This window comes from Xiphophorus hellerii, chromosome 7 (assembly GCF_003331165.1).
Source record: "Xiphophorus hellerii strain 12219 chromosome 7, Xiphophorus_hellerii-4.1, whole genome shotgun sequence".
Classification (NCBI taxonomy): domain Eukaryota; kingdom Metazoa; phylum Chordata; class Actinopteri; order Cyprinodontiformes; family Poeciliidae; genus Xiphophorus; species Xiphophorus hellerii.
In genome coordinates this window covers 20,473,658-20,485,108 of record NC_045678.1, presented here as the reverse complement: position 1 = coordinate 20,485,108, position 11,451 = coordinate 20,473,658, and the positions used below count along the sequence as shown (strand labels likewise).

Below are 11,451 nucleotides of genomic sequence, written 5' to 3'. Positions count from 1 at the left end.
GATACGGACTATGTGGTGTTTCAAATTCTTACAATTTACATAATTATTATTTGATTTGTTTTTATAAAAAAATACGTGCTTTACATTGCTCGAGTAAATGGATACATGATAATTGAACCATTTTCTTTTTGATTTAATTCCAAATTATGGGTGACTTCTTTATTAATGTGCTGTGTATTTCTCATATTTTTATTCATTATTTTAAGCCCAATTTGGAACTTCCAGGGCTTTTCCTGTAGTGCGCATGCGCATTGCCAGCTCAGCTGACAGCAGCAATAATAGCAGGAGTCAGATGATCATGGCAGACTCTGGAAGTAGCGACGAGGTAGCTGTGATTTGCAACACCGACATCACTTCAACGGAGTCGGAGAACAACATAATAAACACGGTTGTATTTTGTTTTATTCTTTTTAAATTAGCAGAGATTTCTTTCTTTTCTTTCTTAAAGCGACCTCAAGTTATCCCGAGAGAAAACACTTTCCAGTGTGGCCTAAACTAGCCGAATTATGCTTAGCAGCGGATACTTTTCCATTGGGTTTTGTAAGAAGATTTTACGGTTTTACGGAAGGTTTAATTCAGCGGTAATTTCAACCTTTGTATCTGCTTGTTAATGTTAGAAATATACGCTTTAAGTGCTTGTGCTCAGAGAGTACAGTAACTTTTTAAAACTTTGCTCTCGGTGTTAGCTTGCCAGTTAGCAGCCGAAACAGGACGTTTTGTTTACTTTGAATGAACTTTATATTCATCCAGGTGACTCATATGCTCCGCGATTTGTTTGCATATCATAAACTAAGTGAAAAGTTCTAGATTTTTTTTTCCTACTCTTTTGACTGTTGTATATATTTGTACTGTGTTTTGCTCAAAAGACTTAATATGTCACAGCTTTTCTGCACACCTGGGCTGGCATTGCTGTGCCTCTGCTGCTCTCGCTCATGTTTCTGGTTCATATTTACGATTTTAGATGGTGGAGAGGGGCACGGCTCTGCTGAAGAAAATGGAGATAAGCGTGGCAGAGGCTGATAAGAGGACAGGAAAGAACACGGTTAACATGCAAGAAACTTACACTGTCTACCTCATAGAAACACGGTAGGTTATGAACTGATGGATATCTGATCATATCTGCTCATGCTTTCTTCAGTTAACCAATGTACCAACAGCTTCACGGGGATGTGGATAAACACAGTGGGTTGACTTGTACCACATTTATTGGCATAATACGCTCACAGTAACAAGCTTTTGCAATGCAGTAGAAAACCATTAACCCACTTTACAGATTTCTTCTGCTTTTACCCTTTTATCACACTTGCATAAAAATCATCAATCGAATTTGATTGGCAGCAACAACAGCCATCAAGCATTTTTGATAACTGGCAAAAAGTCTTATGTTTATGTGAAGGAATTTTGGCCCACTTGTCTTTGCAGGAGAGTTTTTCAGCATGGATGGCCTATTTAAGATCACTTCAATCAGATTTAAGTTTAGACTTTTGACTAGACTTCAAAACATTAATTTCTACAATCTAGTCAGGTGTGAACTTGTTGGTGTGATTTGGATCATTGTCCTTGTGCATAAGCCAAGTGTCCATGAGCTGACGGTTAAAAAACTGATGGATATTTTCCCTCAGGGCTTTCTGGTAAAGATCATTTATTCAGTTTTTACACCACATTTTCCAGATAAAACAGGATTCACACAATCCAAGAAGTTCCACTTTTCTCCCATAATTGATCTTCAGGACTATGAAGTCCTGAAGATTAAGATGCATTTGGCAGAACTGAGACAGGCCAACCTTATAAGTGATTTTATCCTTTAAGTATCCCATCAATGCCATTTCTTGGCCAGCCTCTGCCTAGTTGTGCAGTAATGAACACTGCAGCTGACTAATGAGGCCTGAAGTGTTTTACATGATGAACCAGCAAATTCATGTCTTATCGCTTTTCTCTTTTTCTTGTCTAGTGCTTTGGTCTCAAAGTTTACAGAGACTTCATAGTTCATTTAATTTGCTGTTTCTGTTCTGTTTTGTTTATTTATTTTGGATATTTAAAATATCTTCCAGTTCCAGTGTTAAATGTTCATTAGAATTTAAAGTTTATTGATCTTTGAGAATGACCTCATCAGAATGAGCAACTTATAAACATATAAATTATAATTAAAGTGGGAAGAGCTGTTGTACAGTGGACTCTTGTCTTAAGCTGGGTTGATTCAGTTACTAGAAAAGCATTAGAAGTGCTCTGTTTGTTGTGTGCTAATTAAGTAATAAAATGGCCCTTCCCCACAGAACTGAAATATGCAAATCAGACGCATCAACAGCAGTGGTTTTTGATAATATATTTTTTACAGTGCTTACAAATACTGTAGTTATTTTTTGGTAACTACAGTATCAGTATCAGTAAAGCATTTTTCATACATATTATACATGCACTTAAAACATTAGGGTGGAATATCTTTTTTTCCTTTTCCTTTTCTGCTGTTTAATTCCATTTGTTTTCCTGCCTGAAGGCCAGCTGAATCAGTCTCAGAAGGAGGTACACCAGTGGCACCTGACACTTTGTGGAGACGCTACAGTGAGTTTGAGCTTCTCAGAACATATCTCCTGGTCACTTATCCCTATATCATCGTCCCTCCACTGCCAGAGAAAAGGGTGAGTGAGATTGAAGTGATGGTAGAACAATGTACTACTAATTAAACCAGTTTCATAGTATGGAAATTGTTGGATCTGTGTTTTTACCTTTACTATTTTTGATGTGTTGATTTGACCCCGTCTCTTGCAGGCAGAGTTTGTGTGGCACAAGCTTTCAGCAGATAACCTCGACCCAGATTTTGTAGAGCGGCGGAGGGTTGGTCTGGAAAACTTCCTGCTGCGTCTTGCATCACATCCTGTCCTGTCAAACGATAGCATTTTTTTCCTCTTTCTCACAGAGGTTTGCAACCAAATATACAAGTCATGACCCTTTTTTACTCCACTGTTGCTTAACGTCTTGAACATTTGTAGCAGATCTAAAACTTGAGGTAGAAAAGTGATTCAAACATTTCTTTTGTCTGAAAGTTACAAAGAGTTACAAGGGCTGAAAAAATTCAGCTAAAATTTTTTTTAGCTGAATTCTTTTAGCTAAAATTCAGCTAAAAAACAGAATTTTAGCGGAAGATAATTTGCCACTGAGCTGTGTCAGACTCACTTTAAGCTTTCTATTTAGCAGTTTTCATGTAACTCTTCTGCTTATTTTATGTTGTATTATTTTGAAAGGATAAATGATACACAGGTACAGTAGTAAGTACACTCTGTCTAAAAGGTCACAGTTTTTGGCCTTTTGTTTTTCTCAATCACTTTCAACTTTTATGTTTTGAACTGATCCAGTCGACCTTTGACTGTATCTCTGTCTGCTTTGTGTTCTTTGAATGTCCACAGGAGAAGGGATGGAGGGAAGCAGTCCTGGAGACAGGTTTCCAAGACAAGGTTGGATCAAATTAATGTGGTTGAATGTATCTGCTTAGTGTTAGTAGTTGTGATATCAGTTTTGTCTTATGATATTAAATCTCATCAAATCTTTAGATTTTCTGCTTGTCGTATATAAACAGAAAAAGTATTTCTTCCTTTCCAAAAGGCGGACTCCAGATTAAAGTCATTAAGTGCCATGTTCAGAGTCAAGAATCCTGACAAGTAGGTGGAAAACAGTTTTTTAATTAACTGAAATAGAAACTATCTTGCAACATAAAATAGGCTAAACCAGATCACAAAGCAACACATCACACCTCTGTCTAAAGAAATTCAAGAACAGAAAAGAAAGTGACACCTATTAGCCTAGAAATAGTTTTTTCTTATTAAAAGAATTTTAACTCCAGCAGTTTTCTGGAGCTGAAGCTTACACTTTTACTTTAAACAAAATCCATGACGACTGTAGTAAAATAGGTTGCAAGATAAAGAGTGGTTTTAAAAATAATTCATCAGACATTTACTTGATATTTAGAAAGATATTTGCATCATTAAACTAAAGTTTAGCATAAACTGAAAAACAAATGAAGGATTTGTCATGTTTTTAGGCGATTCACAGCTCTGAAACACTACAGTGAGGATTTGAGCACCGTCATCTCTCAGTTACTCAGGATAAGAGCAGTAAGTTTGGACACACTGTAGATAATCAAATACACATATTTAGCTTGTATTTTGTTTTAATAGATCTGTGTTTGTAATATGATGTTTGTGAATATTTTTGAACATAAGCTGGCATTCAGTCTTTTAATTTCTGTACATAATCTGCTATTAGCCTTCTTCATTTTGGAGCAATACTCACATGTAATTAGGCCCCATGTAACATTTTTAGTGAATATTCTGACGTTAATTGGAATGTAACTTTAAATCCTGAAATTACTGGTACCTAAGGTAAATAAAAATTAAAAAAAAATAAATATGTGGCTGTTTGTTATTCCAGCGAGTTGCAGACAGACTCTATGGGGTTTATAAAGTTCATGGCAACTATGGCAGAGTTTTCAGGTAAGAAACTATTGTCTATGGCTTTTTTTTTCTAAATTGAACAATTAAATTAAATGGTTTTGATGTTGTAAGTATTTTAGATTCTTATTAAAAATTACCTTTGTCAGAAATGTTATGCTTTAAGTGCCATTTTAATCCTTTAGTTACTAATCTAAGCATGTAGAACAATATATAAGAATATAGAGAAAAAATAATTATTTAGAACTCGTATTGCTTCAACAAAATAAAGAGAACTGTTGGGGTAAATCAGTGCTCAAAACTTTGTTTTTCAGTGAGTGGAGTGCTATAGAAAAAGAAATGGGAGATGGATTGCAGAGTGCTGGCCACCACATGGATACGTAAGTAGCAGACTGAGACTTTCTAACTTTTACCTTTCTGGTAAAACCTGATTATTTTATCTAAGTTACAGATTAGCACTGTGTGCAAACAGTGACACAACATATCTTGTTTTAGCTTATCTCTACATAAATACCTTTTTGTGTTTGTGTCTAGGTATGCTGCATCAATAGATGACATTCTTGAAGAAGAAGAGCACTATGCAGACCAACTGAAGGAATACCTCTTCTACACAGAAGCTGTCAGGTAAATTACTGTAAAAGATTGAAACTCCTATAATCAACAGCCATAAAATGTTAAAATGTGATCCTCCATTTTGCCTCAACCAGAGTCCCCTACCTGTTAGATTTTTTTTAAAGTGATTATGCCTTATAAATCAGTACTACATCTATTTATGTTATTCCTTTCAAATAAATGGTTTGGATTTTTTCTTGAAATGTTTATGTTTTCCAGATAGAACTACTTGAATGTGCAAAGTATTAATCATAGTACAGAAAAAAGCAGAACAACAAATATTAGTTGGCATTTGTCACACATAGTTTCGGTAAAAAAAAAAAGAAAACGTGCTCCTTTTTGAAATGTTTACTTTATATTTTAAAATATGTGTAATAAAATATACAAACAGTCCATAACTCTGTTTATCTGTGTAACAGATGCCCAACATTTTTGCAAGGCCTCTTTTAACTCAAAGTATCCTTAAAAATGAATGATTATCAAGAGTGCTACAGTTATTTTTGGACATGCATCAAGGCTGTGTTGATTATGTAAGACATAATAGAAAATCAAACTCCACTTACCACTTTTAAGGCTTGACATAATGTAAACACTGTGAACCCGGGGGGCATTCTGCCTTTCAGTTGGCTTGACGGTTTAGCCTCATCTACCAGTTGGCTATTTGGTTTACCTAACTCTCAAATATCAGCAGATTTTTGTTTGCCTTTATTTTGTTTTTAAGGATGAATTAAAAACATGTGGGTAGCAGCTTATGGCACAGTTGAGCAGCTGGTACTGCTGTTGCACAGTCGCCAAGCCACAACAAATTGTAAGCAATAATGCATGTCCTCTAAGAGCCTTTTACTGTGTTCCTGTTTGGAACATCTGCAACTCTGCCATCCTGTCAGAACATCTGTCTGTTAATGTAGCTGCATTAAAAATATATGTCCTTTATTCTAATCCTTATGTTTACATTAGGTATTTTAAAGAATACCATTGACTGGAACAAAAATTAATTTAAAGATTTACTTTTTGCATTTAAAAAAATGTGTATGTTTTAGGTCAGTCTGTAGAAAACATGAGTTGATCCAGTACGAGCTGGAGATGGCAGCACAGGACCTCTCCTACAAGAAGCAACAGAAAGAAGAGCTGGAGACAGGGGTAACAACAACAACTTTTTTCTCACTCATTTGTACCAAATCAAAACATGTGTCCAATTCAAAATACACTAATAAGGCTTTTGTGTGGTGTGGTCCAAATAAACATTAACCAGTGATGTATTTATTTATTTATTTTTTGTAACTAAAGTTTGGAATAGTTGTGCAATGAGCGATGTGTTGACTCTGCTTTCACTTTACACGGTTCTTTCTTTTCTTGTGTGTGCATGCAGACTGTTCGAATCTTTTCTTTGAAGGGAATGACCAGTAAATTATTTGGCCAAGAGACTCAGGAGCAGAGGGAGAGCAAGGTGGCAGCCCTGGAACAGAGTATCCAAGAGGGAGAGGAAGCTCTGAAGGAGAAGAACGCAGAGTCCCAGTAAGGCCTTCCTTCATACTTGAACTTTCTAAAGTTTCAGTTCATAATATGAAACGGCCTTTTAAGCTAAGCCTGGTGAATAATTGAGTAATACCAAGGCTTTAGGAGTATTTATCCCTTTTTGGATTGCATTTGTTTTTACCATTTTAGTCTAATTTATTTGAATTATTCATACCATCAAGCAATCATTCTCAGGTTGATTTTCATTCCTGTCTTGATTGCCTGACATGTAGAATTAAAAACAACCATGATTAAATAGAACCTGTCTTACTAAATGATAAAGTGAAAGAGCTCATAAAGTAACACATGATATTTCTACATAAAGAAATTCAAGAATCTGCCAAAAAACCCTGGGGCTTATTAAGCAATCACAGCAGCGCATGTACTAATTGGGAGATCACATAACTCGGACCGCTGGTATTTCCGTTCATTTTCATGACGAGCTGGAAAACACTGTCCCTCCACACATTGTCAGTTTGGGGGGGCGATAGAACTTCTGATTCATTTTATTGACTGGAATGAAAACATGCTCTTGGAATTGAATTAATGCACTTATTTTTCTGTATAGGCAGCTCACTTTTTAGGGTCCATGTTAACTTTGAATCCAGAACAGAAAGACAATGCACATTTCTGTATATTGCTGAGAAAACAGTCATCATGACTTTGAGTATTGCAAGTTATTCAGATGTTGTGCAGACAACTACGCATTTGTGCAGACAAATGTGTTTTATGCATTTTAAAGGTTGTGCATATCTTTCAGTCAGTTAGGTGGCCAATGTTTAATGGAGACATATTTGATAACATGCAGTCAGCGTGAGACAAAATCAAAGACTTTGCTACCTTTTAAGCTCTGGTGAGTCTTTATTTGAGTTTCTTCTTAGTGCAGGACTGAGTCCACAATTCCTGTCTTTTCTTTTCGACAATTGACACGGTTACCTGCCACGCTGTGTCTGCTTAGAAGCTTGTCCCTGCCAAACAAACCCTGCTGAGTGTTGCTTTCAGCCCTGTAGTCGATAATGCATTTCTATGATGTTGCACAGCTGTCTGTCTAGTCAGTGGTTTCATATACAAAAGCCACCTGTGTGAATACAAAAAAAGAGGAAGTAGCATATGAATAACTGAAGAACATACAAAATCATCTATTGTTAGTTTCCTCTTCCTCTCACTTATTCTCGGTTGTTTTTCTTCCTGACAGACAGACTGATAATGGGTTGTGTTTGTGTCATCAGAGAGTTTGTAGAGAAAGCATGGAACGACATTGAGCGGTTCAAGGAGCAGAAGGAAAAAGACTTGCGTGAAGCGTTGATCAGCTATGCCATCATGCAGATCAGCATGTGTAAAAAGGTACACATCTCATATTTTTCCCAAATAATTCTCTTTATGTATTTAGTAGTTTAGATTATCTGGCATTCTCATTCCAGTTTTTTTTCTTCTGTATAACATTCTTCATAATTCAAACATTCTCATTTTCTGCCACCTTTTTGCTTTTTCAGGGAATACAAGTGTGGTCCAACGCCAAAGAGTGCTTCAATAAAATGTGAGCCTTTTCAATGGCCAATCAACCACTGCACCAAAAAAAAATCACCCTTTGGCCTGTCATCATTTCATCTCACTGAGACAGGCTGAGACCGCAAACACTGCCTCCTTTTTGCTTTCAATGTTACTGATATTATTTCTCCCAACTCCTCCTGTCTCGTTCACTTATTTACTTGAAAACAGCCCATGGAGTTAAAAGACATGTATTGAATTGAATCATCTTTTATGAATGCCTGTGTCTTAATTGTACGTCAGCAGGCAATCAAGACTTTATTCTCCCATCATCAGCATGACCAAGAAGAAAGTTTGGTACAAACTGTTCAAAACTCTAAAATCAGTGTGCTTTTTGTTATTTTTTTCTTTCTAAATAAATGGATTTCACAGCAGATTTCTTTAAGTCCAATCATAAGAAGGTTCCTGTTATATGTAACTCAAGTTAGTGTTGCCTTCTGTGGAGAACTCTTCAATATTTAATGAAACTGACTATAAGTGGATGAATTTTAGTGGTGAATACTTGCACCACCAACAGCTTCAAGTTTTGTTGTTTTTTTTTGTTGCTGATTTGACTATTTTTTGCTTTACATGAAACCTACAAAAACAATTTAAAGCTTTTGTTAAATTTTAAATTTCAACAACAGTTTTCTGTAATATCCAGGAGTTTGGTGACTCGCCAAAGACGTATATATTTTGAAGCACTTTCTGCCTCACACTACAGACTCAGAAAACCACTACATTCCCAAGTTCCTTTTAGTCTGGTTTGTCATGTCATATTAGACTTGGTATATCTGGTACTGTTAATTGAAAGCTGACCAATATTTTGATGACCAAGTGCTTTTAAGGTACAGCTGGCTGGTGGATAATATGACTTTGTTTTTCTAAAAGAAAGGATCTAAGAGTATGTTCAGTCAAAGGTACAACCTAAAAGTCAATACTGAGTGTGTACGTGTGTACTACTTTGCATAACTTGTTAGCTTGTGTGAAAAGCAGCTCATGTGAGTTCAAAACTCTGCCTTTTCTGTACTGTTGAGCTTTATTGCCTTAACAAATCAAGTGGTGTTTTAAAAGAAATGGCCAAGAAAAGCCTGTCAACCTTTTATAGCAACTGTCAATGTGCCTCAACAATTTTTTCCTCTGTGACCAAAAAAAAAAAAAAGAGGTAACTCATTAATTTCATCTTCACTGTTTGATATTTTATTAACCAATTGAATACATAAGTAACTATTTCATCACAACAGTTGAGAAGTGAAATTTGGTGCCAAATGGATCTGACATCTGAATGTTGTGCTGAGAATTGCTGCAAATCTTTGGGGTTTTTTCAGGATGTACCATTTACTGATATGTTCTGAAGCTAAGGCATTATGTTTGTTTTATAGTAAATGAGTCAAATGTAATTATTGTACTAAAACTAATTGAAAACATCATTTTGATTCATTTTGTTTCATTTTTTTCCCCAATATTCAGCATTTGTAACATGAAACTTCTAGTTTTACATATCTTAATATCTATTATTTGACTTATTGCGTTTAAAGTCTGACTTTAACTGGACAACATATAAAAGGTCTGTCTTTTGAATGTCATTTGGCTAACCACAAACAGGCGTTCCCCGATGTTGGCGTTTTGCCTCCACACCTGCTGGTAATAGGAAAATCACCTGGGTGTGTTCCTGTTTACATTCAGAATATCTGATGGTATACTGAGAGTTTTCTTTGTATACTAGTTATTTTCCATCTAATTTGATCAAAATCTTCTCTATTCCAAAAATGAAAATCTTGTTTACCAAAACAATTTTTTTTGTACTAAATTGTAACAAGCCATTGTTTTTATTTTACGTACTGCACAATTATGTTTTATGAGTTAAAAACCTTTGAAATGTGCTAAATGATTGCAATTGGTTCTGTAATGCCATGGAGCAGGGGTCTCAAACTCCAGTTTGTTTGGCCGCTGTCCTGCAACTTTTAGATGTGCCTTTGCTGCACCACACCTGAATAGAATAATTAGGTCATTAAGGCTCTGGAGAACTGATCTACACAAGGAGAAGGTAATTAAGCCATCTAATTCCAGCGTTTTGTACCTGTGGCACATCTAAAAACTGCAGGACAGTGGCCCTCGAGGACTGGAGTTTGGGACCCCTGCCATGGAGAAAAACCTTGTAGTGGAATCAATAGAAAACAGCTAAATGGCGCCACCTTCCGTTTCAAAATTAGGCCAGAAAGCATCTCAAAAAAGGAGTGAAATGTTTGATGTTCTACTTGTTCTGCCTGTGAAAATAGAGACATTATGTTGAAATACACCAGAAGTCTTGCATGCATATATATTTTTTTGGCTATTCCTGGATACATGTTTTTTTTGTTTGTTTGTTTTTGGTTTTTTCTAGAAATATAAAGGCTCTTTGGGTTGCAAGAAATACTCAAATAATTTAATCAAAAATAATAATGAAGGCCATTGCAATTTTAGTATTTAGATTTGAATGTGATACAATTTATTTTCTGTATATCATTACCAAGGACTTCAAATATGCCGTATTATACCTATTGTTTTAAGGAATAGCCTGACGAGTGGAAAACATTGAGAGCTTTGTAGGATTAAAAGTAATCAAAGTCTTGATGGAAAACAAAATCTCAATTTCCATTAAGCTCATCATCGGAAGGAAGCATAAATGGCTCCAATTACACATTACACTGACTTTTAAACACAGTGGACCAACAGAAGACGAGACTGCTTCCCAGATCATCACTGTCTGCGGAAGCTTTACACTCCAGCAATTGGTTTTGTTGCCTCCCCGAAAGTTTAAGAGTTTGATTCTTAAAAAAGAACTTAAGACCATGAGAATCCATCCTCTCATCATTTCCTCCACAGCCAAGGACCCTACTGACATCCCTGGTTGTAGCCTGTGCCCTGAATACATATCTATGTTTGGAGGCTCTTGAAGCTGAATCCACGCTTTATGAATCTCTGCCAAGCTCTTGAGTGAACATCGCTTGTAAACCTTTTTCTACCACATTTTTTTTCCCACTCTGGGTGGGGAAGATGATTCATGCCCAGTTAATATGTTTAGATTAAAAATACTGAAAACAGCGTGCCACAAGCAGTATGCCTTGTCAGCAGTCTTCAAGATTCTTCAGGACTTCTAGCATTAGGCTACTAATCGTTTTTTAAATTTGATTGTATGTGATATTCCAAGATTCTGAAGATATTTGGACAAATTTAACAGTAATAAACACTTGCATTTGTCACTACGTGTGTTTCATTTTTTTAAATGAACTGAAATTCACTTTTCAATTATATTACAATAGAGGAGCGAATGTATGAGCAGTGAAATTGAAAAACGTACACTTTTTTGTGATAT

At 35.8% G+C, this 11,451-nt stretch overlaps 1 protein-coding gene across 1 annotated transcript; it reads left to right on the top strand.

The window, feature by feature from the left end:
* Nucleotides 1-238: 238 nt before the first annotated feature.
* snx4 (sorting nexin 4) lies at nucleotides 239-9,526 on the top strand. The gene is made up of 14 exons (XM_032568110.1): nucleotides 239-388; nucleotides 962-1,086; nucleotides 2,495-2,636; nucleotides 2,767-2,916; nucleotides 3,402-3,449; nucleotides 3,598-3,653; nucleotides 4,034-4,106; nucleotides 4,423-4,484; nucleotides 4,757-4,822; nucleotides 4,977-5,066; nucleotides 6,095-6,194; nucleotides 6,424-6,569; nucleotides 7,799-7,913; nucleotides 8,063-9,526. Exons 1-14 carry the CDS (start codon nucleotides 245-247, stop codon nucleotides 8,108-8,110), a joined length of 1,365 nt encoding a protein of 454 aa, XP_032424001.1. The 5' UTR covers nucleotides 239-244; the 3' UTR covers nucleotides 8,111-9,526.
* Nucleotides 9,527-11,451: the final 1,925 nt, after the last annotated feature.